A 27,488-nucleotide genomic window follows, 5' to 3' on the forward strand; every position below is an offset into this window, starting at 1 on the left:
AAAGTTTTGCCCTGCCCCTTTCTCTCCTGTTACAAAACTGTCAACATCCATTGGATCATGGAAAAAGCAAGAGAGTTACAGAAAAACACCTACTTCTGCTTTATTGACTATGCCAAAGCCTTTGACTGTGTGGATCATAACAAATTGTGGGAAATTCTAAAAGAGATGGGAATAGCAGACCACCTTACCTGCCTCCTGAGAAATCTGTAAACAGGCCAAGAAGCAACAGTTAGAACCCGACATGAAACAACAGAGTGGGAAAGGAGTATGTCAAGGCTGTATATTGTCACCTTGCTTATTTAACTTCTATGCAGAGTACATCATGTGAAATGCTGGACTGAATGAAGTACAAGCTAGAATCTAGATTGCTGGGAGAAATATCGATAACCTCAGATACACAGATGACACCACCCTTATGGCAGAAAGTGAAGAGGAACTAACAAGCCTTTTGATGAAAGTGAAAGAGGAGAGTGAAAAAGTTGGCCTAAATCTCAACATTCAAAACACTAAGATCATTGGCATCTGATCCCATCACTTCATGGCAAATACATGGGGAAAAAAATGAAAACAGTGAAAGAGTATTTTGAGGGGGTTCCAGAATCATTGCATATGGTAATTGCAGCCATGAAATTAAAAGATACTTGCTCTTTGGAAGAAAAGTTATGACCAACCTAGACAGCATATTAAAAAGCAGAGACATTACTTTGCTGACAAAGGTCCTCTAGTCAAAGTTGTAGTTTTTCCAGTAGTCATGTATGGATGTGAGAGGGATGGATGTAACAGGAGGGAAAGTGGCAAGGCACAACTTTTGAAAGAATGACAAAGCCCAAGGACACAACATAAACTGATTAGAATCAAATGAGACCAAGATGGCAGACAAGACTAGACCTTGATCCTGAATGAGCAAGTGAAATAGACACCTGGAGGTGCCATAACAGTTCCAGTCCAGTTCAGTCACTCAGTTGTGTCCGACTCTTTGTGACCTCATTGAATGCAGCATGCCAGGCCTCCCTATCCATCACCAACTCCTGGAGTTTACTCAAACTCAAGTCCATTGAGTCAGTGATGCTGTCTAACCATCTCATCCTCTTTCACCCCCTTCTCCTCCTGCCTTCAATCTTTCCCAGCATCAGGGGCTTTTCAAAGGAGTCATTTCTTCACATCAGGTGGCCAAAGGATTGGAGCTTCAGCTAAAGCATCAGTCCTTCCAGTGAATATTCAGGACTGCTTTCCTTTAAGATGGATTGGTTGGATCTCCTTGCGGTCCAAGGGACTCGCAGGAGTCTTCTCCAACACCACAGTTCAAAAGCATCAATTCTTTGGTCCTCAGCCTTCTTTATGGTCCAACTCTCACATCCATACATGACTACTGGAAAAACCATAGCTTTGACTACAGCAGACCTTGGTTGGCAAAGTAATGTCTCTGCTTTTTAATATGCTATCTAGGTTGGTCATAACTTTTCTTCCAAAGAGCAAGTATCTTTTAATTTCATGGCTGCAATTACCATATGCAGTGATTCTGGAACCCCCTCAAAATACTCTTTCACTGTTTTCATTTTTTCCCCATGTATTTGCCATGAAGTGATGGGATCAGATGCCATGATCTTAGTGTTTTGAATGTTGAGTTTTAAGCCAATTTTTTCACTCTCCTCTTTCACTTTTATCAAGAGGCTCGTTAGTTCCTCTTCACTTTCTGCCATAAGGGTGGTGTCATCTGCATATCTGAGATTATTGATATTTCTCCCGGCAATCTAGATTCTAGCTTGTGCTTCATCCAGTCCAGCATTTCACATGATGTACTCTGCATAGAAGTTAAATAAGCAAGGTGACAATATACAGCCTTGACGTACTCCTTTCCTGATTTGGAATCAGTCTGTTGTTCCATGTCCGGTTCTAACTGTTGCTTCTTGACCTGCACACAGGTTTCTCAGGAGGTAGGTAAGGTGGTCTGGTATTCCCATCTCTTTCAGAATTTTCCACAATTTCTTATGATCCACATAGTCAAAAGCTTTGGCATAGTCAATAAAGCAGAAGTAGATGTATTTCTGGAACTCTTTTGCTTTTTCTATGATCCAACGGATGTTGGCAATTTGGTCTCTGCTACCTCTGCCTTTTAGAAATTCAATTTTTACATCTGGAAATTCTCAGGTCATGTACTGTTGAAGCCTAGCTTAAAGGATTTTTAGCACTACCTCGATGGACGTGAGTTTGAGTGAACTCTGGGAGTTGGTGATGGACAGGGAGGCCCGGACGTGCTGCAATTCATGGGGTCGCAAAGGGTCAGACACGACTGAGCAACTGAACTGAACTGAACTGAGTCTCTTTCTGACCTGGGTTTGATTTCTGGGTCAGAAAGATCCTCTGGAGAAGGAAATGGCAACCCACTCCAGTATTCTCGCCTGGAGAATCCCATTGACAGAGGAGCCTGGCAGGCTACAGTCCATGGGATTGCAAGAGTCGGACACAACTTAGCGACTAAACTACCACCACAGTCTCTTTCTTATTTTAGAGAATTTAACAGCCATTACTATCAAGAGGGGAAAATAGTTCATTTATCTAGTCAAGGCTATGGTTTTTCCAGTGGTCATGTATGGATGTGAGAGTTGGACTGTGAAGAAAGCTGAGCGCCAAAGAATTGATGCCTTTGAACTGTGGTGTTGGAGAAGACTCTTGAGAGTCCCTTGGACTGCAAGGAGATCCAACCAGTCCATCCTAAAGGAGATCAGTCCTGGGTGTTCATTGGAAGGACTGATGCTAAAACTGAAACTCCAATACTTTGGCCACCTCATGTGAAGAGGTGCTCATTGGAAAAGATACTGATGCTGGGAAGAATTGGGGGCAGGAGGAGAAGGGGATGACAGAGGATGAGATGGCTGGATGGCATCACCGACTCAATGGACATGAGTTTGGGTGAACTCTGGAAGTTGGTGATGGACAGGGAAGCCTGGCGTGCTGCGATTCATGGGGTCACAAAGAGTCGGACACGACTGAGCAACTGAACTGAACTGAACTGAACTAGATAGCATGTGAGATAAGCGCAACTGTGCAGCAGTTCAAACTCTTTGGCATTGCCTTTCTTTGGGACTGGAATGAAAACTGACCTTTTCCAGTCCTGTGGCCACTGCTGAGTTTTCCAAAGGCATTGTTATAAGACAAAGGAAGGGGCGGTGACCCAAATCCAGGAAATCTCCACCCCTTCCCCAAAATAATTGAAATAGTCCTCCCACTCATTAGCATATGGAATTACCCAGCCTTTAAAAACTTACCATGCCACATTTCACAGCCGCCACATTCACCCTTTGCAATGACCCACACTCTGTGGAGTGTGCTTCTCTTTGTATCTGAATAGATCCACTTCTTATCATTTTGTCTCTCACTAAATTCTTTCTGTGATGAGACATGAAGAACCTGAGCTTCATTAGGTGCTAAAACCAGGTACCATGGGTTTTGGCTGGTTTGAGTCCCAGCCAGGTGGGTTTGAGTCACAATCTGTGGTAAACGGTTTCAACTGGACTATAAAGAGAGCTGAGCACTGAAGAATTGAGGCTTTTGAACTGTGGTGTTGGAGAAGACTCTTGAGAGTCCCTTGGACTGCAAGGAGATCCAACCAGTCCATTCTGAAGGAGATCAGTCCTGAATATTCATTGTGTCAGGGGAGTGTGTAATTTCCTTGGTTCTGTCTTGCCGCAGCAAAAATTTGAAACAGTGGACCAGTGTTACAACTCGTTTACAGCTCAGTTTTATTTGGCAAGCAAAGGAAAATACAACCTCAAGGCGTGTAGGCAGGCCGACCCAAAGCGGAAGAGAAGAGAGAAGCTCAATTTTGGCTCCTCTTTTTATATGTTTTTTCCTCCTCCCCCTGAGCCTGCCCTATGTAAATTGGGCTAGCCAGGAGGGCTGTTTGTTTCACCTGAGGTTCTCACTCTGGTCCTGGTCCTCGGACCTTCCTTTATTCTATGTTCACAGGCTTTTTCCTTTGTCTTTTAGCCTGCTATTTTGGACTCCTTTTTCCTATTCTAACTACCTAACAATTGGAAGGACTGATGCTGAAGCTGAAGCTCCAATATTTTGGCCACCTGATGTGAAGAACTGACTCATTGGAAAAGACCCTGATGCTGGAAAAGATCGAAGGCAGGAGGAGAAGGGCATGACAGAGGACGAGATGGTTGGATGGCGTCCCCGACTCAAAGGACATGAGTTTGAGCAAGCTCTGGGAGTTGGTGATGGACAGGGAAGCCTGGCATGCTGCAGTCCATGAGGTCGAAAAGTGTCTGACGGGACTGAGTGACTGCACAACAACAAGAATCTTGCAAATATTTCCTGGAATGGCCAACCTCAGGGAGGGGCAGGGTTCCCCGAGGCAGATCATTATGTATGATTATAATAACAAAAGCAACTAAAAGCAAAGGTTAAAGTCAAAGAACCAGGTCTATCATGGAGTCAGAGTTGGCTCTTCCCTGCAACACTATCACTCAGTAAACTCCAAGAGTTTTTGGACCTCTGTGCTAGGAATCAAAGACAAAGACAAAAATATATTTTAAATTAGGCCTCACTGCTTTAATTTCAATTTGGAAAGACATTTTGGAATGCTTCCATAAAACAAGCAAGAAGAGATATTACGCCAAGGATCCCTCTGTCATTTTAAAATGCAAGAGGCCATCTTCATGGAGATTTACTATAGTTAACTGTTAGATGCCTTTTTATCTCAATTGCTTAGATTTAATTCAATTCAGTGGACATTAGGAGATGTTCATCAAGTATTACTAACTAGGTACCGAGAATATGAAGCAAAAGTCATAAAAAGTGAAGTCATAAAAAGAGCCACATAAATGACTCTAACATTAAGAGGGCTTCCCTGGTAGCTCAACTGGTAAAGAATCCGCCTGCAATGCAGGAGACCTGGGTTCCTTAGATCCCTTAGTCAGGAAGATCCCCCGAGGAAGGGGATGGCAACCCACTCCAGTATTCTTGGGCTTCCCTAGTGGCTCAGCTGTAAAGAATCCACTGCAATGTGGGAGACCTGGGTTCGATCTCTGAGTCAGGAAGATCCCCTGGAGAAGGCCATGGCAACCCACTCCAGTATTCTTGACTGGAGAAACCCATGGACAGAGGAGGCTGGCGGGCTACGGTCCATAGTGTCGCCCAGAGTCCGACATGACTGAAGTGACTTAGTGCATAGCACACCCCTGTGCGCCAGTGGTTAAGAATCCTCTTGCCAATTCAGAGGATACAGGTTCAGCCCCTGGTCCAGGAAGATTCCATATGCCAGGAGGCAACTAAGCCTGCGCAGCAACTACTGAGCCCACGTGCTCTAGAGTCTGTGCTTGGAAACAAGCCACCTCAGTGAGAAGCCCGCACACCACAACTAGAGAGTAATGCCTACTTACTATAACTAGAGAAAGCCTGAGCACAACCAAAATAAAAATAAAATTTTAAAAAAGGAGTGAATTGTAACCCCCCAAAAATTGTTTTTAAGTTATACCCAAAGCAGCAGCTTATTATATGGATAATTTTTGAATAAGTGTGAATAGTTCCTGAAATTATGTGATAACCCACTTAAGAAAAGGAGGGAGTCCAGACATAGAGAACAGACTGGTGGTTGCCATGGGGAAAGGATGGATTGGGAGTTTGGAAATAGAGGATGCAAACTACTATATATAGAATGGATAAAGAGCAAGATCCTACGGTATAGCAGGGGAACTTTATTCAATATCCTGTGATAAACCATAATGGAAAAAATATGAAAAAGAATGTATATATATGTATAACTGAATTGCTTTGCTGTACAGCATACATTAACACCACATTGTAAATCAGCTATACTTGAATAAAATAAACTTTAAAAAAAGAAAGGGAGTGAGTCAAAAGATTTAAACTTCTGGCTAAACTTCAATACTTTGGCCACCTAATGTGAAGAGCTGACTCATTTGAAAAGACCTTGACGCTGGGACAGATTGAAGGCAGGAGGAGAAGGGGACGACAGAGGATGAGATAGTTGGATGGCATCACTGACTCAATGGACATGAGTTTGAATAAACTCTGGGAGTTGGTGCTGGACAGGTAGGCCTGGCTTGCTGCAGTCCATGGGGTCGCAAGGAGTTGGACATGACTGAGCGACTGAACTGAACTGAACTGAACTGATGAAGAGGTGATGAGTATGTTGCAGAAAACAGTTATTTAGAGGCAGTTAATAAACTTGTTATTTTTCTGATTTTTAAAATTATTTGAGGCTAATTTTATATTCTGTTTTCTTAAAGAAAACTTCCAAAATTGTTTGTTTTAGGTACTACAAAACCTAGCTCTATCCTTGATATCAACTAAATTAGCAACTTAACACAATTTACTTAGTCACTTATTTCTCAGGAGGAGCTGTCATTTAGCTTTCTAACTAATGAAGTGGATGATGGGATTTTTATTTTGCTTGGGGGATTCCATTTGGCTCCGCTGAAGTTAACATGGCAATGTTTTCTTATTCTCATTTTACAGATGACGAGACTGAATTTCCGAAAGGGTAAGTGCAGGTCACAAAGTTGGTTAGTGACGGAGAACAAGATATCAAGCTGAGGACAGATATCTTTGGTAGTGAAGAATGAGTCTCAGTATGGAAGGGTATGGTATATAGGGAGGAATGGAAAAATGCTAAAAGAGAAGTTGAAAAAATTGGTGATAATAATAAAACACTTACATATGTTTACAATGGGTCAAGCAAAGTTCAGTACTTTACAGAGCTCAACTCATTTATTTTCACAATATTTGCAAGAGCTACCATTCTTATTCCCATAATTATTATTATGGCCATTTGGCATGTGAGATCTTAGTTCCCTAACCAGGAATCAAACCCATGCCCCCTGCAGTAGAAGCAAGGAGTCCTAACCCTGGACTGCCAGAGAAGTCCCTTAATCCAATTTTAAACATGAGACAGTTTAGAAATAAATTGTCTTATTTACCTACATTAAGTAACTTGCCCGAGATCACAGAGTTAGTATTGATAGAATGTTCGTATATACTTGCTAAGTTGTGTCCAACTCTTTTCCGACCACAGGCACTCTAGCCCGCCAGGCTCCTCTGTCCATAGGATTTTCCAGGTAAGAATACTGGAATGGATTGCCATTTTCTTCTCCAGGGGATCTTCTTGACTCAGGGTTCCAACCCTCATCTCTTGTGTCTTCTGAATTGACATTCAGATTCTTTATCACTGGGCCGCATCTGCAAATTTTAGGACAGTTTTTAAACTTCAAATTTTTTTCTTTCTTTCCTTTTTTAGACACCCTGAGGCATGTTTTTGCATCCTAGTACTGCATTTCGGACTCTTTTGTTGACCATGATGGCTACTCCATTTCTTCTAAGGGATTCCTGCGCACAGTAGTAGATATAATGGTCATCTGAGTTAAATTCCAGTCCATTTTAGTTCGCTGATTCCTAGAATGTTGCCGTTCACTTTTGCTGTCTCCTGTTTGACCACTTCCAACTTGCCTTGATTCATGGACCTAACATTCCAGGTTCCTATGCAATATTGCTCAAGCAATATTGCTCAAGCATCGGACCTTGCTTCTATCACTAGTCACATCCACAACTGGGTATTGTCTTTGCTTTGGCTCCATCCCTTCATTCTTTCTGGAGTTATTTATTTCTCCACTGATCTCCAGTAGCATATTGGGCACCTACCGACCTGGGGAGTTCCTCTTTCAATATCCTTTCATTTTGCCTTTTCATATGGTTCATGGGGTTCTCGAGGCAAGAATACTGAAGTGGTTTGCCATTCCTTTCTCCAGTGGACCACATTCTGTCAGACCTCTCCACCATGACCTGTCCTTCTTGGGTGGCCCCACATGGCATGGCTTAGTTTCATTGAGTTAGACAAGGCTGTGGTCCATGTGATCAGATTGGCTAGTTTTCTGTGATTATGGTTTCAGTGTGTCTGTCCTCTGATGCCCTCTTGCAACACCTACTGTCTTACTTGGGTTTCTCTTACCTTGGACATGGGGTATCTCTTCATGTCTGCTCCAGGAAAGTGCAGCCGCTGCTCCTTACCTGGGATGAGGAGTATCTCCTCACGGCCGTCCCTCCTGACCTTGAACATGGAGTAACTCCTCTCGGCCTTCCTGTGCCCGTGCAGCCACCGCTCCTTGGACGTGGGGTTGCTCCTCTCAGCTGCCGCCCCTGGCCTTGGGAGTGGGGTAGCTCGTCTCGGCTGCCGCTCCTGACCCTGGGTGTGGGGTAGCTCCTCTCGGCCACACTTCTGCGTGGTCCGTCACAGCTGCCACGAAGGACAGAGAATAGAATGATCTCTGTTTCCAAGGTAAACCATTCAATATCACAGTAATCCAAGCCTATGCCCCAATCAGTAACGCTGAAGAAGCTAAAGCTGAATGGTTCTATGAAGACCTACAACACCTTTTAGAACTAACATCCAAAAAAGATGTCCTTTTCATTATAAGGGACTGGAATGCAAAAGTAGGAAGTCAAGAAACACCTGGAGTAACAGGCAAATTTTTCCTTGGAGTACGGAATGAAGCAGGGCAAAGGCTGATAGAGTTTTGCCAAGAGAACGCACTGGTCATAGTAAACACCCTCTTCCAACAACACAAGAGAAGACTCTACACATGGACATCACCAGATGGTCAACACCGAAATCAGATTGATTATATTCTTTGCAGCCAAAGATGGAGAAGCTCTATGCTGCTGCTGCTGCTGCTAAGTCGCTTCAGTCGTGACTGACTCTGTGCGACCCCACAGACGGCAGCCCACTAGGCTTCTCTGTCCCCGGGATTCTCCAGGCAAGAATACTGGAGTGGGTTGCCATTGCCTTCTCCAATGCATGAAAGTGAAAAGTGAAAAGTGAAGTTGCTCAGTCGTGCCCAACTCTTAGCGACCTCATGGACTGCAGCCTACCAGGCTCCTCTGTCCATGGGATTTCAAGGCAAGAGTACTGGAGTGGGTTGCCATTGCTGTCTATACAGTCAGCAAAAACAAGACTAGGAGCTGACTGTGGCTCAGATCATGAGCTCCTTATTGCCAAATTCAGACTTAAATTGAAGAAAGTACGGAAAACCACTAAACCATTCAGGTATGACCTAAATCAAATCCCTTATGATTATACAGTGGAAGTGAAAAATAGATTTAAGGGACTAGATCTGATATACAGACTGCCTGATGAACTATGGACAGAGGTTCGTGACATTGTATAGGAGACAGGGATCAAGACCATCCCCATGGAAAAGAAATGCAAAAAAGCAAAATGGCTGTCTGGGGAGGCCTTACAAATACCTGTGAAAAGAAAAGAAGCAAATAGCAAAGGAGAAAAGGAAAAATATTCCCATTTGAATGCAGAGTTCCAAAGAATATCAAGGAGAGATAAGAAAGCCTTCCTCAGAGATCAATGCAAAGAAATAGAGGAAAACAACAGAATGGGAAAGACTAGAGATCTCTTCAAGAAAATTAGAGATACCAAGGGGACATTTCATGCAAAGATGGGCTCGATAAAGGACAGAAATGGTATGGATCTAACAGAAGCAGAAGATATTAAGAAGAGGTGGCAAGAATACACAGAAGACAGTACAAAAAAGATCTTCATGACCCAGATAATCACAATGGTGTGATCACTCATCTAGAGCCAGACATCCTGGAATGTGAAGTTAAGTGGGCCTTAGAAAGCATTACTATGAACAAAGCTAGAGGAGGTGATGGAATTCCAGTTGAGCTATTTCAAATCCTGAAAGATGATGCTGTGAAAGTGCTGCACTCAATATGCCAGCACATTTGGAAAACTCAGCAGTGGCCACAGGACTGGAAAAGGTCAGTTTTCATTCCAATCCCAAAGAAAAGCAATGCCAAAGAATGCTCAAACTACCGCACAACTGCACTCATCTCACACACTCAGATCAGATCAGTCACTCAGTCGTGTCTGACTCTTTGCGACCCCATGAATCGCAGCACGCCAGGCCTCCCTGTCCATCACCAACTCCCGGAGTTCACTCAGACTCACGTCCATCGAGTCAGTGATGCCATCCAGCCATCTCATTCTCTGTCGTCTCCTTCTCCTCCTGCCCCCAATCCCTCCCAGCATCAGAGTCTTTTCCAAGGAGTCAACTCTCCGCATGAGGTGGCCAAAGTACTGGAGTTTCAGCTTCAGCATCAGTCCTTCCAAAGAAATGCCAGGGCTGATCTCCTTCAGGATGGACTGGTTGGATCTCCTTGCAGTCCAAGGGACTCTCAAGAGTCTTCTCCAACACCACAGTTCAAAAGCATCAATTCTTCGGCGCTCAGCCTTCTTCATAGTCCAACTCTCACATCCATACATGACCACAGCAAAAACCATAGCCTTGACTAGATGAACCTTTGTTGGCAAAGTAATGTCTCTGCTTTTGAACATGCTATCTAGGTTGGTCATAACTTTCCTTCCAAGGAGTAAGCGTCTTTTAATTTCATGGCTGCAGTCACCATCTGTAGTGATTTTGGAGCCCAGAAAAATAAAGTCTGACCCTGTTTCCACTGTTTCCCCATCTATTTCCCATGAAGTGGTGGGACCGGATGCTGTGATCTTCGTTCTCTGAATGTTGAGCTTTAAGCCATCTTTTTCACTCTCCACTTTCACTTTCATCAAGAGGCTTTTTAGTTCCTCTTCACTTTCTGCCATAAGGGTGGTGTCATCTGCATATCTGAGGTTATTGATATTTCTCCCGGCAATCTTGATTCCAGCTTGTGTTTCTTCCAGTCCAGCGTTTCTCATGATGTACTCTGCATAGAAGTTAAATAAACAGGGTGACAATATACAGCCTTGATGAAATCCTAGAAAAAGCTCAAAATTCTCCAAGCCAGGCTTCAGCAATACGTGAACCGTGAACTTCTAGATGTTCAAGCTCGTTTTAGAAAAGGCAGAGGAACCAGAGATCAAATTGCCAACATCCGCTGGATCATGGAAAAAGCAAGAGAGTTCCAGAAAAACATCTATTTCTGCTTTATTGACTATGCCAAAGCTTTTGATTGTGTAGATTACAATAAACTGTGGAAAATTCTGAAAGAAATGGGAATACCAGACCACCTGACCTGCCTCTTGAGAAACTTATATGCAGGTCAGGAAGCAACAGTTAGAACTGGACATGGAACAACAGGCTGGTTCCAAATAGGAAAAGGAGTACGTCAAGGCTGTATATTGTCACCCTGCTTATTTAACTTCTATGCAGAGTACATCATGAGAAACGCTGGGCTGGAAGAAGCACAAGCTGGAATCAAGATTGCCGGGAGAAATATCAATAACCTCAGATATGCAGATGACACCACCCTTATGGCAGAAAGTGAAGAGGAACTAAAAAGCCTCTTGATGAAAGTGAAAGTGGAGAGTGAAAAAGTTGGCTTAAAGCTCAACATTCAGAGAACGAAGATCACGGCATCCGGTCCCACCACTTCATGGGAAATAGATGGGGAAACAGTGGAAACAGGGTCAGACTTTATTTTTCTGGGCTCCAAAATCACTACAGATGGTGACTGCAGCCATGAAATTGAAAGACACTTACTCCTTGGAAGGAAAGTTATGACCAACCTAGATAGCATATTCAAAAGCAGAGACATTACTTTGTCAACAAAGGTCTGTCTAGTCAAGACTATGGTTTTTGCTGTGGTCATGTATGGATGTGAGAGTTGGACTGTGAAGAAGGCTGAGCGCCAAAGAATTGATGCTTTTGAACTGTGGTGTTGGAGAAGACTCTTGAGAGTCCCTTGGACTGCAAGGAGATCCAACCAGTCCATTCTGAAGGAGATCAGCCCTGGGATTCCTTTGGAGGGAATGATTCTGAAGCTGAAACTCCAATACTTTGGCCACCTCATGTGAAGAGTTGAGTCATTGGAAAAGACCCTGATGCTGGGAGAGACTGGGGGCAGGAGGAAAAGGGGTCGACAGAGCGTGAGATGGCTGGATGACATCAGTGTCTCGATGCACATGAGTTTGAGTAAATTCCGGGAGTTGGTGTTGGACACGGAGGCCTGGCATGCTGTGATTTATGGGGTCGCAAGTGTCGGACACAACTGAGCGACTGAACTGAACTGAACTGAACTGAAACATGTTGGATCTTAGTTACGTGACCAGGGATTGAACCCATGTCCCCTGCATTGGCAGGCAGATTCTTAATCACTGGACCACCAAACAAGTCAGAATTCAAAGTCTGGGCTCCAGAGTCTATACTTGTAATTGTAAACTTTTGCTGGAGAGCCTTTAATATTTCCCACATAATGAATCATTTCATCCTGGGTCAACTTTGCTGCTTCATAAAATGTTGCACCTTGTTCCTTATGCACACTTCTCCCGTTACGTCTGCTATCTTGGCCACCAGAACACCAGGAGACTATATCTATGAGAAAACTCTCAATTACTCATTTCTTCATTCCTTCCATAAACACTTTGTGCTTGTACATGCAGGTTGTTTGGAACCCAGGGACACTTAAGATGCTATGAAGTTAAACTTTGTATATTCCAAGTCTCCATACAAACAGCAGTTTTATCCCTAGGTCCAGGTCACTGGTCCTGAATTCAGATGTGTTGGTTTCTAACTATAGTAGTGAGGTGAGGAAAGAACTTGACAAAAAGGGAGTTGAAAACACAACTCTCCATCTTCGGATTCTGTGAGTTACATGTTTTTTTCTCAAGGCTCCACATCATCTCCCAGGATAAGGCATGGCCTCCAGGACAAGATGTGCCAGATTCTGGTTTTGACTTGCCAACCAGCTGGGTCAAATAAAAAACTTGATTAAGACCACTATCATATGTCAATTATACCTCACTAAAACCGAAATGAAAACATTTTAAGCTCAATGTTTCTATTGTTCATAAAGAAACTTCATGGATTTTGACTGCATCTCTCAAGTTTTTATTTAAAAGGAGCACTGATCAAAGATCTTTCCATGAAATCACTAGCAGATGTTGGCACTTCAGACAACCAGCAAGAAAGGCTCATCCTTAGCAAAAGAATACCTCTGTTATCTACATACTTTGGATGCACTTAAAGAAAAAAGAAGAAGGAAGAGGATGGGGAGGAGGACAAGCAATTCAATTTGGCTTGTAATAAAAATGCAATTACTTAGAATAAGATTCTTGTTTGTGTTTTTTTTTCTTAATTTTAATAGCTTTATTGAATTGCAATTTACATACTATACAATTCACCTATTATAAAGTATACAGTGTAATCATTTTTAGTCCATTTAAAGTGGTGCAACCATCCTCACCATCTAGTTTCAGAACAAGTCCATCACTTCAAAAAGTTGATCCCGCTTGCTGACTATTACTACTTTACTTTATATAAAAAATTATTTATTTATTTAGCTGCCTCGGGTCTTAGTTGCAGAATCGTTTACTTATGACATGTGAACAAAGCTGCAGCATGTGGAATCTAGTTCCCTGACCAAGGATTGAACCCAGGCTCCCTGCATTGGGAACGCTGAGTCTTAGCCACTGAGCCACCATGGAAGTCCCACTATTGTTACTTTATAACCTCTTCTTCTGGAGTTTCAGACCTTGACCTCAGTAGATACACTTAAAATGAAAGGTATTTATGATTGCACTGCAGTTTGCAGGATCTTCTTTCCAGACCAGGGATTGAACTGGGGCAGGCAGTAAAAGCATTAAGTGCTAACCTCTGGACCGCCAGGGGATTCCAAATGAATGCTTTCTATATTCACTCTTGTTTCTTCCCAGGGCAAGAAGCTCTACTTTATTTTCTGAGATCTTTTATAGGATATTATTTTCCCTAATTTTCCTGGCCTCCTTCTTTTGAAAGTTCTTCAGTTTGCCACAGATGACAGGTTGTTTCTGAAACTTACCTGATGTACTCATTAGTATTCAATTATATCTTCTGGGTGCAATATTTTGGGCCCTTTGCAAAACAGTCTTCTAACCAGTAACAATTAACAAGCTTTGGTTTAGGTTGGTTAACAGGTACATTTCCAATCCTATCTCCCTCCATGAAAATGTTTTCTGTGAATGTAAAAATCAGTAGCCATAAAATTAGGTGAATTTTTTTTTTTTTATGAGGAGTTGTAGATTTACCTCATCACTTTGAAGAGTGTTTATCTATGAATAAAAGCAAGGAAATGATCACCATGGAAATGAGGACAGTGACCTCACTAGACATAAAGGACAGGGTTGTGACTGAGAGGTGACTAAGGTCTACTAATGCAGGATTCCTTGGAAGGTGGTGAATATACAGGTTTACCTTATAATCATCTTTATGCATATTTCTGCATATGTGTTACATTTCACAAGAAAACATTTTTTTAATAGAGAAAAAAAGATACCCGTAGAGAAGTGGATAAGAGATAAAGATCTTTCACTGTTTGCTCTGCTATTTTTATTGTTGTCACAATTTTCCAGAAACAAAGGCACTATCTCCGTGATTAAGTCCAGTTGCAAAGAAATGTTCTAGAACATCATTTAAAAACCTGTTTCTCAGAATTGTGCAAACTAAAACTGTATCCTGGAACCTCATACACGTTTTCTGATCTCTTAAAACATAATGTTGATGAAAATGTGATTCTTATGTGATTGCAAAAAATTGAAATGCGTGTATGTTTTACAGTTTACATCATTGATTTGCCTTCTTTGTAATGGTTGCCTCGAAGGCTTAGTTGTCCCGAGGCGTGTGGGATCTTAGTTCCCTAACCGGGGATCAAACCTATGTCCCTGCATTGCAAGGGGATTCTTAACCATTGGATCACCTCAATTGTTCTTAAATACACACACTGCTGGAAGCTGCCAGAGGCAGGAATATGCTGTCTTTAATCCTTCCCTCATATTGAACTTATAGCCTTATAAAACAAAACAAATTATACTTTTTTGAATGCTTTCCCAAATTCAGTGTATAAAATTTTTTTTTTTTTTGCCTCTGTTGGGTCTGTTGTGATGTCAGCAAGGTCACATTTGAAGCTACTGGAAATATTAAGAGAGGACAAGTAGGGGAATGGGACACAATTAGTATTTTTTTTAGTTTGTGATGTACTTCACTCTTCTCCCCAACCCCCCCCTTTTTTTTTAATTAAAAAAATATTGTTTCCAAACCCCTTGAATCTGGTGTGAGTTACTTATTCCTCTGTGAGGTGGTTTCTTCTATCATGTTCCATTCTTACGCTTGCTGACACATTTATCAGTTCTTTTCTAAGAGCAGAGAGAGAGGAAAGTAGGTGACATGACGAAAATATAGACAACAGGAGTTTTATGCAGATAATACCCTTCACTTAATGAGGAAATGTAGATATTGAGTTTGAGAGTAGTTCCTCTGATTGCAAACATGTTAAATCTTGTTTTTATTCAAATGCAACTGTTCATTAGGTTTTAAAAATTAAGTGAAACTTTTAATATTAAATTTTAAGTACATATAACAGGAATAGAAATTTTTTTATTGAAAAGAGATGGAGTCAGCTCATTTGGCTATAAAATGAAATGTGGGGTCAAGATGTTCCAGCTTTTCAGGAGATCATGTTTTAAAATGTGGGGAAATACTGACATTAGTTGAGATTGTTGGGAGGAAGGCTGTTGAGTAGATTATCTTCAGAATACCTGCCTGCTTCAGTGAGTCAGAGCAATGCCCTCCAAACCAGAAGTAATAGTCTCTTTATCCTGTTGGTTTCTCTAGTGCTTTCCTGGAACTTGTGTGTGTGTGTGTGTGTGTGTGATCTTAGCTCTCTGGGGATTGAACCTAGGCTTTTGGCAGTGAAGGTACAGAGTCCTAACCACCAGACTGCCAGGGAATTCCTCCTTATAATTTCTTTTATGGCACTTAAACACTTTGTGGGCTTCCCTGATAGATCAGTTGGTAAAGAATTCGCCTGCAAGATAGGAGACCCCAGTTTGATTCCTGGGTTGGGAAGATCCTCTGGATAAGGATTAGGCTACCCACTCCCTATCTTGGGCTTCCCTTGTGGCTCAGCTGGTAAAGAATCTGCTTGCAATGCAGGAGATCTGGGTTGGATCCCTGGGTTGGGAAGATCCCCTGGAGAAGGGAAAGGCTACCCACTGTATAGTCCATAGGGTTGCAAAGAGTTGGACATGACTGAGCAACTTTCACTAACACTTTGTATCATTTCTTATAGTTGTGTATGTGTTCTGGAGTTTGTTTTTAACTTTTACATTTTTTAACTTTATTGAAGTATACTTGATTTACAATGCCATGTTAGTTTCAGGTATACAGCACAGTGATTCAGGTATATAAATATATATGTGTATATACATATATTATTTTTCATATTATTTTCCCTTATAGGTTATTACAAAATATTGAGTATAATATTGTGCTACACTTAGATCCTATTTTATATATAGTAGTGTATATCTGGGGCTTCCCTGGTGGCTCAGACGGTAAAGAATCCACTTGCAATGCGGGAGACCTGGGTTCAATACCTGGGTTGGAAAGATCCCATGGAGGAGGGCATGGCAACCCACGCCAGTATTCTTGCTTGGAGAGTCCCATGGACAGAGGAGCCTGGCGGGCTACAGTCCATGAGGTCACAAAGAGCAGGACAGGACTGAGTGACCAAGCACAGCACATCACAGTGTATCTGATAACCCCAACCTCCTAGTTTTTCCCTTCCTCCCCTTTCCTTTCTGGTAACCATAAGTTTGTTTTCCATGCCTTTGGGTCTATTTCTGTTTTGTAAATAAATTCATTTGTATCTTTTTTTTTCAATTCCACATATAAGTGATATCATATGATAATTTATCTTTCTTTGTCTTGCTTACTTCACTTAGTATGATAATCTCTAGTTGCATCCATGTTGCTATAAATGGCATTTTTTTTAATATGGCTAAGTTGTATTCCATTTATATATGTATCACATCTTCTTTTCCTATTCATCTGTTGATGGACATTAGGTTGTTTTCATGTCTTGGCTATTATAAATAGTGCTGCAGTCAACATTGGGATGCATGTATCTTTTTGAATTATAGTTTTCTCTGGATATATATATATATGCCCAGGAGAATTGTGTATGTGTTTGATTTCTCTCCTTGACTGTCTCTTATGGGCAGGAGAACACTTAGCATGTCTTATTCACCAGTTCATCTTTGTATCTTGCATAGTGCTTTGCTCAACTTAGGGTTTCGATAAGTGGTTACTAAGGTCATGAATAGATGACAGACTGAGTCAGCAGCACTGGTTTTCCTTCTTGGCTTTGGTTAACCACATCTGCTGAGTATATCAAACAACCCCAGACACGAGGCAAAACCAAGTAATCTTATGAAAATAAAATCATACTCCAAGCAAGAGAAATTCTGAATCTTAAGCCCAAGTAAGAGTCAGAATAGACAAATTTCAAGTAGTTCACTCTTAGAGATATTACATGAATCACAGGCATTAGCTGTGATGATAGGCAGAAATGATACCTAATGATCTACAAGCCTTCATGAAATAGTAGACATTCTATGGTGGTATCATTTTAGGCAAGAAGACAGTGAAAAATCTAGAAAATTGCTCACATCAAATCCACAACAGTAGCAAACAAGATATAGTCTTTAGAGGCTTTATATAAGACAAAGCTTGCTACTATTTTCCTTTCAAGAGGAAATGTGTGTGTGTGTTAGTCACTTCAGTCATGTCTGGTTCTTTGTGTCCCCATGGACTGTAGCCCACCAGGCTTCTCTGTCCATGGAATTGTCCAGGCAAGAATACTGGAGTGAGTTGCCACACCCTCCTCCAGGGGATCTTCTTCACCCAGGGATCGAATCTTCGTCTCCTGCATTAGCAGGCAGATTCTTCACCACCAGTGCTCCCTGGGAAGCCTTTTCCAATTCATAAGATAAGAAGGTAAAGGATTCAAAGAAGACATCAACAATATACAGAATCTACTTTTCCCTAAATATTCAAAAAGTTCCTTCTCTACCAATAATTCCCATTAAAATACAAGACAGACTGTTACTTCTTCCACTATGAAAGGCAAAACACTTTTGTAAACTTCTTCTAGCTGCTGCTGCTGCTAAGTCGCTTCAGTCGTGTCCGACTCTGTGCAACCCCATAGACGGCAGCCCACCAGGCTCCTCTGTCCCTGGGATTCTCCAGGCAAGAATACTGAAATGGGTTGCCATTTCCTTCTCCAGTGCATGAAAGTGAAAAGTGAAAGTGAAGTCACTCAGTCATGTCCGACTCTTAGCGACCCCATGGACTGCAGCCTACCAGGCTCCTCTGTCCATGGGATTTTCCAGGCAAGAGTACTGGAGTGGGGTGCCACTGCCTTCTCCGCTCCTTCTAGCTACCATCCCATTTATTGGCTCTCTTGCCACAAAACTTCTCTAAAACATTTTTTTCATTTTTATTTTATTTTGGCTCTGCTGGGACTTAGTTGTAGTGTGAGGGGGCTCCTCTAGCTGTGGAGTACGTGCTCTGGAGTGCACGGGCTTAGTAGTTTCAGAGCTTGGGCTCTCTAGTTGTGGTGCATGGGCTGCATCTTGGTTCCTAGTTCCCCGACCTGACCTGGGATTGAACCCCATCCCCTGCATTGGAAGGTGGGTTCTTGACCACTGGACCACTAGGGAAGTCCCCTGTCACAAAACTTCTTGAGAGAGTCGTCTATCCTGCTTTCTTTCCTACACACACCCTGATCAGGTTCCTGCCCCATGAATCCACCAAAACTGCTACATAAGTCATGAAAGAGCTGCTTATTGGTAAATTCAATGGACAATCTCCATCTTCGTCTTGCATCACTTATCAGCAGTGTTTGAAACAACTGATTATCACCTCTGTCTTTTAACACTTTGTTCACTTGGCAGATACCACAGTCTTCTGGTTTTCCACCAACTACAGACAAGTCATTGTCAGTCTCCTTTGCTGATTTCTTTCCACTCCTTGTTTCTTCATGTTGGATGTCCCAGGGCTCAGTCTGGAGACCTCTTTTCTTACTGGGCTTCCCTGGTGGCTCAGACAGTAAAGAATCTGCCTGTAATGCAGTAGACCCAGGTTTGATCCCTGGGTTAGGAAGCTCCCCTGGAGAAAAGAATGGCTACCCACCCCAGTATTCTTGCCTAGAGAATTCCATGGACAGGGGAGCCCTTATAGTGCATGGGGTTGAAACGAGTCAGACATGACTGAATGACTAACAGTTTCAATTTCTTACTATAGTCACTCAACTCACCTCATGACTTTGGATTTCATCTATGCATTGGAGATGCTCAACTGATGTCTCTAGTCTGGATTTGTCTCCAGATCTGTATGGCCAGCCACCTACTTTACACCTTTACTTCAAAGTCTACTAGATACCTTAGACTTAATATGCCCCAAACTGAACTCCCAATCTCCCCTTAAAGTCTACTCCACCCATAGTCTTCCCCATATAATGAATGGCAACTTCTCTTTCTAATAGTAGTTGGAATCATCCTTGACTTCTCTCATTTTTCTCATTCTCCTGCTCACTCCCAAATTCTGTTGGCTGTTTCTTCAAGACATATCCAGAGTGGCTGATTCACTTTGCTGTGCAGCAGAGGTTGACATGGCATTGTAAAGCAAGTATACTCCAATCAAATTTTTTTTAAAAAATCCACTTCTCTCTGCCTTCACCACTGCCACCTTGGTCTGAGCCCTCAGCACCTCTTACCTGTACCATTGCATCTCCCACCTGACTGGTCTCTGTGCTTCTCTCTCTTGTTCCCTACACTCTGTTTTCAATATAGCATCGAGAGAGTGATCCTTTTAAAACACCAAGGAGATCAGATCACTCCTCTGTTCAAAATATTCCAATAGGTCCCATCTTAGAGTAAAAAGCCACAGACATCCCCTTCTACTTTCCCTAACACTCATTCTGCTTTGGCCACACTGGCCACTTGCCAGGCCTATTCCTAACTCAGGGCTTTCTATTCCCTCTACTCATGCTCTCCCGTGGATGTCTACTTGGTTCACTTCTTCCATCCCTTCAGGTCTTTCTTCAAATGCTACTTGCTGAGTTAGATCTTCTCTGACCATCTTTTTTTTTAAATTAATTTTTTAATTGGAGTATAGTTGATTTATATTGTTGTGTTAGTTTCTGCTGTACATTCCTATATAGGTCATTACAGAGCCCTGAATAGAGTTCCCTGGGCTATACAATAGGTTCTTATTATTAGTTACTTTTTATATAAGTAGCGTGTACATGTCAATCCCAATCTCCCAGTTTATTCCCCAACCCATTATCCTCTTTGGTCACCATAAGTGAGTTCTCCACATCTGTGACTCAATTTCTGTTTTGTAAAAAGGTTCATTTCTATGACCATCCTCTTTAAAATAGAAACACTGATCGCCAGCATTGTTTCCCTTTTTGGACTTATTTTAATCTCCAGCACTTATGTTGGCAGACAGAAGAGGGCTTGGCACTGAGCCTGCGGCTCTACAATATTTAAAGCTTGGGGGAAGAAAGCAGCAAATGAACCTAAAGAATAACTTTCAGTGAGGCAAGAGGAAACCCAGGAAACTGTGACCTCATGAAAGGCAATAAAGGGGAAATGTTTCAGAAGTGCTCATCTGAATCGAATGCGACTGAGATGCTGATAAATATTGGACACGGAAGTGAGACTGGTCTTAGGAGATCTCAACAAGAGAATTTTCTCAGAATGGCACAGACAGAGGATAGACTGGACTGAAGAGTAAGGGAGGAATGGAAATAATACGTATATATGTGTGCTCAGTCATGTTCCACTCTTTTGCAACCCTATGGACTGTAGCTGCCAGGCTCTCTGTCCATGGGATTCTCGAGGCAAGAATACTGGAGTAGGTTGCCAATACCTTCTCCAGGGGATCTTCCAGGCCCAGTGATCAAACCCGTATCTCTTACATCTCCTGCATTGGCAGGTGGATTCCTTACCACCATGTTATTTGGGAAGCCTGGAAATAACATGCCAAATACCTTTCGAGATGTTTTGCTGTCAAGGGAATCAAATAAAAGAGGCATAGCCCAAAGTAGATGTAGGGTCAAGGTAGGGTTTTTAAAGGTAGTGTTCCTAGAGCAGAAATGTGTCCAGTGGGGAGACAGAAAATGATGGTGCAGAAGAAAGAGGATAAATCTTGGACCAAAGTTCTTAAGAAGGTGGGAGGGGGAGGAATCCAGAGTTCAGTGCAGGGGTTGACCCTTGATGAAAGTAAAAGTGTTAGTTGCTTAGTTGTGTCCCACTCTTTGCTACCCCATGGACTATAGCCCACCAGGTTCCTCTGTCCATGGTATTCTCTGGGCAAGAATACTGGAGTGGGTTACCATTTCCTTCTCTAGGGAATCTTCCCGACGCAGGGATTGAACCCAGGTTTCCCACGCTGCTGGCAGATTCTTTACCATCTGAGCTACCAGCTCGTAGTGTTCCCCGATGGTTCAGTGAGTAAAGAACATGCCTGCAATGCAGGAGACACAGGAGATGCAGGTTCGATCCCTGGTTGGGAAGATCCCCTGAAGAAGGAAATGGCAATACACTCCAGTATTTTTGCCTGGGAAATAAATACATTTAAAAATAAAAAGTTAAAAAAAAAAAGTGGTGAGATAGCTTTAAAGGTGAACTCTGTCAGAAATTCAAAATGTCATAAATCAGTCTTCCCTGGTGGATCAGTGGTAAAGAATCTGCCTGCCAATGCAGGAGACATGGGTTCAACCTCTGGTCTGGGAAGATCCCACATGCCATGGAGCAACTAGGCCCGTGCGCCACAACTACTGAGCCAGCACTCTAGGGCCCAGGAACCACAACTACCAAGCCCATGTGCTGCACCTACTGAAGTGCACGTGCCCTAGAGCCTGGGGTCCACAACATTACACGCCACAACAAGGAGAAGCCTGAGCACCACAACCAGAGAGTAGCCCCCACTCACAGCAACTGGAGAGAAGAGGCCATGCAGCACAAAGACCCAGCACAGCTGAAAGCAAATAAATAAAATTATTTTAAGAAGTCATAAATTGTAAAATGTTAAAGCAGGATAGGACGTGGAGTTCCTGGTAAACAAAATACTGTGGCATAATCTTCACAGTATCACTACTCAGTAAATAGTAATTTATCTTGTGGTTTTTGAATACTCATTTTGTGCTAGATATTGTGTCCTTGTAATACATAGTCAGAGATATTTGGGTGATAGGGAAAGAATTCAGAAGGAAGATTCCTGATCATTTCCCCATTTCATTTGGGGCAGCCCATTTAACAGTTTCACTTTCTCCAGCAACAAAATGAAAAGGATATTTCCTATGATATTTGAATATTATTATGGTGGAATGTTTGTGTTCCCCTTCAAGTTCATATGTTGAAACCCCACCAACGTAATGGTATTACTTCAGGAGGTTATTAGGATTAGGGCTTCCCTGGTGGATCAGATGGTAAGGAATCTGCCCACAGATCAGGGTTCAATCCCTGGGTCAGGAAGATTGCCTGGAGAAGGGAATGGCTACCCATTCCAGAGTTCTGACAAAACATGGTCCATGGGAGAACAGAATGGAAAACCACTTCAGTATTCTTGCCTTGAGAACCTCATCAACAGTATGAAAAGGCAAAAAGATATGACACTGAAAGATGAACTCCCCAGGTCAGTAAGTGCCTAATATGCTACTGGAGAAGAGTGGAGAAATAACTCCAGAAAGAATGAAGAGACAGAGCCAAAGTAAAAACAATGCCTACTTGTGGATGTGACTGGTGATGAAAGTAAAGTCTGATGCTATAAAGAACAGTGTTGCAGAGGAACCTGGAATGTTAGATCCATGAATCAAGGTCAATTGGAAGTGGTCAAACAGGAGATGGAAAGAGTGAACATCAACATTTTAGGAATCAGGCTCCTCTGTCCATGGGATTTCCCAGACAAGAATACTGGAGTGAGTTGCCATTTCCTTCTCCAAGGGATCTTCCTGACCCAGGGATCGAATCCGCATCTCTCACTCCTCATGCATTGATAGGCAGGCAGGTTCTTTACCACTAGTGCCATCCATGAAATTAGCCAAAATAGATTAGTGGTTGCCCCAAGAGAGGGGAGGGAAAAATGGGAAGTGACTGTTAACAGGCATAGGGTTTCTTTCTGGGGTGATAAAATGTTCTGGAATTAGTGATGATGGTTGAATGTGAATTTTCTAAGACCATCGTATACTTTAAATGGGTGAATTGTATGAAATACAAATTATATTGCAATGACTATGTTAAATGTACTAAAATACCAATGTCGCCAGAAGTCTAACCTCTGACTTACACAGAATTCCTTTTTTGGACAGCAGATAATATGCAAAGACATGCAGTCTAATTTTACTTACAAATTCCTTACATACCTAGCTGTCAGGTTACTATTTTAAGTAAATAGCAGGAAAAAAACTGTGGCTCTTTTAATTCTGGAATGCAATTTTTTAAATTATGGTGAAGTAAACCATCCCAAACAGTATATTCTTCATACAAGGCAAAATCTGTAATTTCATGATACTGTTAAACGTTGACTGCTGTTTAGATTTGTATATTATAAAATATTTGTATTCTTCAGAGACCAGATTGATGGTCGCCAGAGACGGACAGTGCGTGGGCAAAATGGAGGTCAAAGGGTACAAACTCAGTTATAGCAGTCCCTGGGGATGTAATGTACAGCATGGAGACTATAATTAGCAATACTGTAGCATTCGTTTGAAAGTTGTTAAGAGAATAAGTCTTTAAACTGCTTATTCCAAGGGAAAAAAAAAACACACAAAACTATGTGTGGTGATGGATGTTAATTTAAACTTATTGGTTATTATTTCCCAATATATACATATGTCAAATCATTGTACACCTAAAAACACAGTATGTTGCTATGTCAATTACATTTATTTCAATTAAATTTTTGCATTCTTGTTCAGGTAAGGACAATGGTTTCCTTTTCTTGGATCCACAAGTCTGCCTTGTATATGCACTTCATAATTTTCTTGGTCTCAAACTGATTTATACTTTCAAATTTGCCATCACTTTGGAACACACTTTATTTAAAAAAAAAATCTGAAACTCTCTAAAAGGACAAAGCAAAATGAAGTTCTATTTGTGTTAAAGTTTTCTTCTAAATGGGCTTTCTCTGGGGAGGTGTAAGATTCTACGCTTAAGTTTTTCAAAATGTGAGCGGTTAGGCTGATAGTGAACGCTCGCCCCAAAAAGCAAACGTTTTTCGTTTTCTTTTATTTCGTTTGGGCAGCATCGTGTATAGTCCAGGCGTTTCTGAGTCGCTAAAGGGAAGAACCTGGAAACTAAGGAGCCGCTGCGGGCCGGGGTCACCGGCAGGCGTCCCCTTCTGGCCAATCTTCCCGTTGTCCGTGCAGCCACCCAGCCCCGCGGCCTCCGCCATCGCTCGCCCGCGTGGCGGTCCCGGCAATCTACCTGGGCCCAGCCTGCCGCGCCCCCGCCCGCGCCGTCGCCAAGGCACCGCGCCGCCCCGCCCCCTCGGCGCTCCGCCGGCCCGCCGGCCCGCCGGCCCGCCCGCGGCCCCACTCGCCCCTCCCTCTGCCCCGCGCTGCTGCGGGGGAGAGGGTGGGGTGGAGGCGGGAGGAGACGCAGGCGAGAGGAAATAGGCGGTGCGACGCCCGCGGCCCATTGGCTGCCTCATGCTAGGGCCAGAAGCCCCGCCTCTCTGGAGAGGTCACGTGATCCCTTTCAAAGATGGCCGCCCTGTTGTTTTGATGAATAATACTTGGTGGGGCGAGGGGTAAGAGTAGGGGTGGAGGGGTAGGCGGATTTACTCTACCAGCGAAAGCATCGAGAGTCCGGTCCTCCCCCTCCCCCCTGCCCAAGCTCCGCCGTGGAGGAGGGGCGTGGCCGGCTTGCTTTGGGAGGGGAGGAGCTTCCCTCCTCAGTGCTGGGCTCTGCCTGGGCGGCTGTGGGGTCGCCGTACCTCGGGGCACCCACTCTGCAGTTGAACACTTCCCGCCAGGGTCAAAGGGTAGGAAGGAGAGCAGGATCTGCTGAGGAAGCGCAGCTACCGCGCCACCACCCCGAAGACCCAGCAGGCTCCGGGCACGAGGCGAGCTGGAGACCGAGCTCCTTGTCTGGGTAACCTGGGAAGCAGAGGGTAAATAAGTGGCGCCTTAAGATAAACCCTGTAGCAGCAGCAGTGGCGGTCAAAGGAGGCTGCTGGAGACGGCAGCAGCTGTAGGAGTCTCTGGGGCGATTGGAGTGACCGACGCCAAGGCATTTCAGTGCCTCTCGTGTTCTTATTTTTTAACCTCTGACTATGCAATTCTGAAACCTCCCCCATTCGGGGGACCAGACAGCCCGATAGACACCTACCACTCTCCTCCCGCCCTGGTCTCAAAGAACGGAAGATCTCTCCCTAACGCCTTTAACCATTAAGAGGAAAGCGATGGAGGAGCTGAGCGCTGATGAGGTGAGGAGGTTGGGGGACACCTTGGGAGATTAGTTGGCAACTCTTTGGCGCTTTGGGTAGGCGTGATACTGCGCCAGTGGTGCCTGGCCTTTGGTCAGCGATGGAGATGACATCTAAGAATAAAATGAGTCCCTAAGAGGGTCTCCGATTGTATTCTCTTATATTTCTTTGCCTTTTTTTTGCATCCTGTATTCCATTTGCCTCTTTTCGAGTTTTCTTTTAGAGTCTAAAGAAGAGGAGAACATATTGAGGTTTTTATTCTTTTTTTCAGGGTATTTAAGCTAGAAGGGCTAGATTTACATCAAGTTGAGTGTGTGTGTGTTTGTACACGCGCCTGCGCGCGCACGTACGTGTGCGCGCGCGCGCCTTACTGCAGAGATTGAAAGAATAATTTTGGGTGGAATCAGAATGTATGGGTGTATGTTTTTAAATGGATTTGAAATCCCGAGTATGTGTGGACACGTCATTGTATAAGTTGACTGAACATTACGTGTGTGTTTGGGGGTGGCCTACAAACAGATTCTTTGATATTTAACAAAACGTGTATCTTCTCAATAGCTTAGTGAATTACAGTTAAAATTTAGCAGTTTAACAGACCAGTAATGGCTTCTGGCGTACTTCTCTTGCAGCGTGATTTTTTCTAGTTTTTGTCCCTTTCAAACTCGTGTTTTGCTGTAGCAGACACTGAACAGGAAGCAAATGGAAGCAAATGACTTTGAAAATTCCCCCTATTATCATTTCTGAAAGGATTATTACAGATCCCTTTCTGGATGATTTCTAGATTATTTAATAATAATCTTAAAAACTAGCATTTAGGGTACAGGGAATTTCCTGTGATTCTGTTGACTCCCCACCCCCCTTTAAAAAAAAAAAAACATTGAGTTTCTCTTTCAGGACCCCTCCTGACCTCCTTGTCTTCTACCTACCATTTCTTCCACTGGTTCTTGTAAAACTTCTGTACAGTATTAGAAAAGTAGTTGTCAGTCAGGTTGGTTGTACTGTAAAACTTCCATGCTTCAGTTTTTGCTACAGAGTAGTCAATATGTTTACCTAGAGACTAAAATTCTCCAGAGTGAAGCAGGCGAGTTGGGGGCTAAGGGTCAGGTAGGAAAGGAAGCAAATAATTTTGTTGCTTTGATACCTGGCTGTTAAGAAAGTCAGGATTACCCATTCTGTGTTACTGACTTCGTTTTCTAAATGCATCAGTAATGTAATCTTAAATTAGAAAAATATTGAACAGCTTCTTTCATATAGGAACCATCAAGAGATCCTCTTAGAGGCACTTCGTTTTGTGTCGTTTTTTTAAAAGTGCACCCCCCCTTAAAAAAATATTAATCCTCATGGATCATTTATCTTAAGGCCAAGAGTTTTTAAGTAGTAGAAATTACATTTTTCTTGACATTCTCTAAATAGTTCCTGGTTTAGAAGTTTTTACATTCTTGAGTTTTTACCAAGAAATTGTTTTCAAACCATTAAAGTATACAAACCAGTTAAAGAGCTGTATAATCTGAACTGCAGCTTTTTACTTTACCCAGTCCTTGAGGGAAGGTATTAACTTTTTTGACCATATAAGGAACAAATGTAATCATTGTGGAGGAGATAGATATTTTTCAAGGTCAACAGAATATTAAATATGAAAAATTTAATTCACTAATACAAGATCAGTATAAACTTATGTTCAACAAATTAGTTGGCCTGACCACAAAGGGACAGTTCAGTAATTTTACTCTCAACAGAATCTAGAATAGATCTTTTTTGGGGAAAAGTTTAAATTTTTTGAAAATCCATTTCCTTTAATTCTGGCATTAGGTGAACAGTTCTTAACAGAAACATTTCTGAAGCTTTTGCCTTATTGTTACTCTGTTGGTGGAAACTTGTGTCATAGGTGTGGTAGGCGACATTGATTTGGTTAGATAACATTTATGTTGTTGAAAATTCAAACATGCATCTCAGGATGTAAAACAGTCAACACCGTGACCTTTCAATCTAAATTAGGGAATCAGGTAAGACAGGATTTTATATTTTAGCAAAATGGAAATAGATGAGAATGTAATCCATGAAAATTAGAGGCTGCTATAACCAGGCTAGGGCTTCCCTTGTAGCTCAGTCGGATAAGAATCTGCCTGCAATGCAGGAGACCTAGGTTTGCTTCCTGGGTCGGGAATATCCCCTGGAGAAGGAAATGGCAACCTACTCCAGTATTGT

At 42.6% G+C, this 27,488-nt stretch overlaps 2 protein-coding genes across 5 annotated transcripts in view; both read left to right on the forward strand.

The window, feature by feature from the left end:
- Positions 1-9,291, forward strand: part of RBP7 (retinol binding protein 7) — a 46,689-nt gene extending 37,398 nt beyond the window's left edge. Inside the window, exons 4-6 of one of the 2 annotated variants that reach the window (XM_086344392.1) lie at positions 6,487-6,511; positions 7,043-7,085; positions 8,008-9,291. In XM_086344392.1, the coding sequence (XP_086200518.1) occupies positions 6,487-6,511; positions 7,043-7,085; positions 8,008-8,221 (282 nt within the window). In that variant the 3' untranslated portion in view covers positions 8,222-9,291. Of the gene's footprint in view, positions 1-3,987; positions 5,740-6,486; positions 6,512-7,042; positions 7,086-8,007 lie in introns of those variants that run through there. The other variant, XM_086344395.1, reaches the window with a different exon arrangement.
- Positions 9,292-24,338: 15,047 nt separating this feature from the next.
- The window catches only part of UBE4B (ubiquitination factor E4B), a 122,429-nt gene continuing 119,279 nt past the window's right edge, over positions 24,339-27,488 (forward strand). For all 3 annotated transcript variants that reach the window (XM_086344413.1, XM_086344414.1, XM_086344415.1), the window contains exon 1: positions 24,339-25,283. In XM_086344413.1, coding sequence (XP_086200539.1) covers positions 25,260-25,283 — 24 coding nt within the window. In that variant the 5' untranslated portion in view covers positions 24,339-25,259. The remainder of the gene's footprint in view (positions 25,284-27,488) is intronic.

Source organism: Bos grunniens, chromosome 16 (genome assembly GCF_055505025.1).
Source record: "Bos grunniens cultivar Pamir isolate PY7600 chromosome 16, Bosgru_T2T1.0, whole genome shotgun sequence".
Lineage (NCBI taxonomy): Eukaryota > Metazoa > Chordata > Mammalia > Artiodactyla > Bovidae > Bos > Bos grunniens.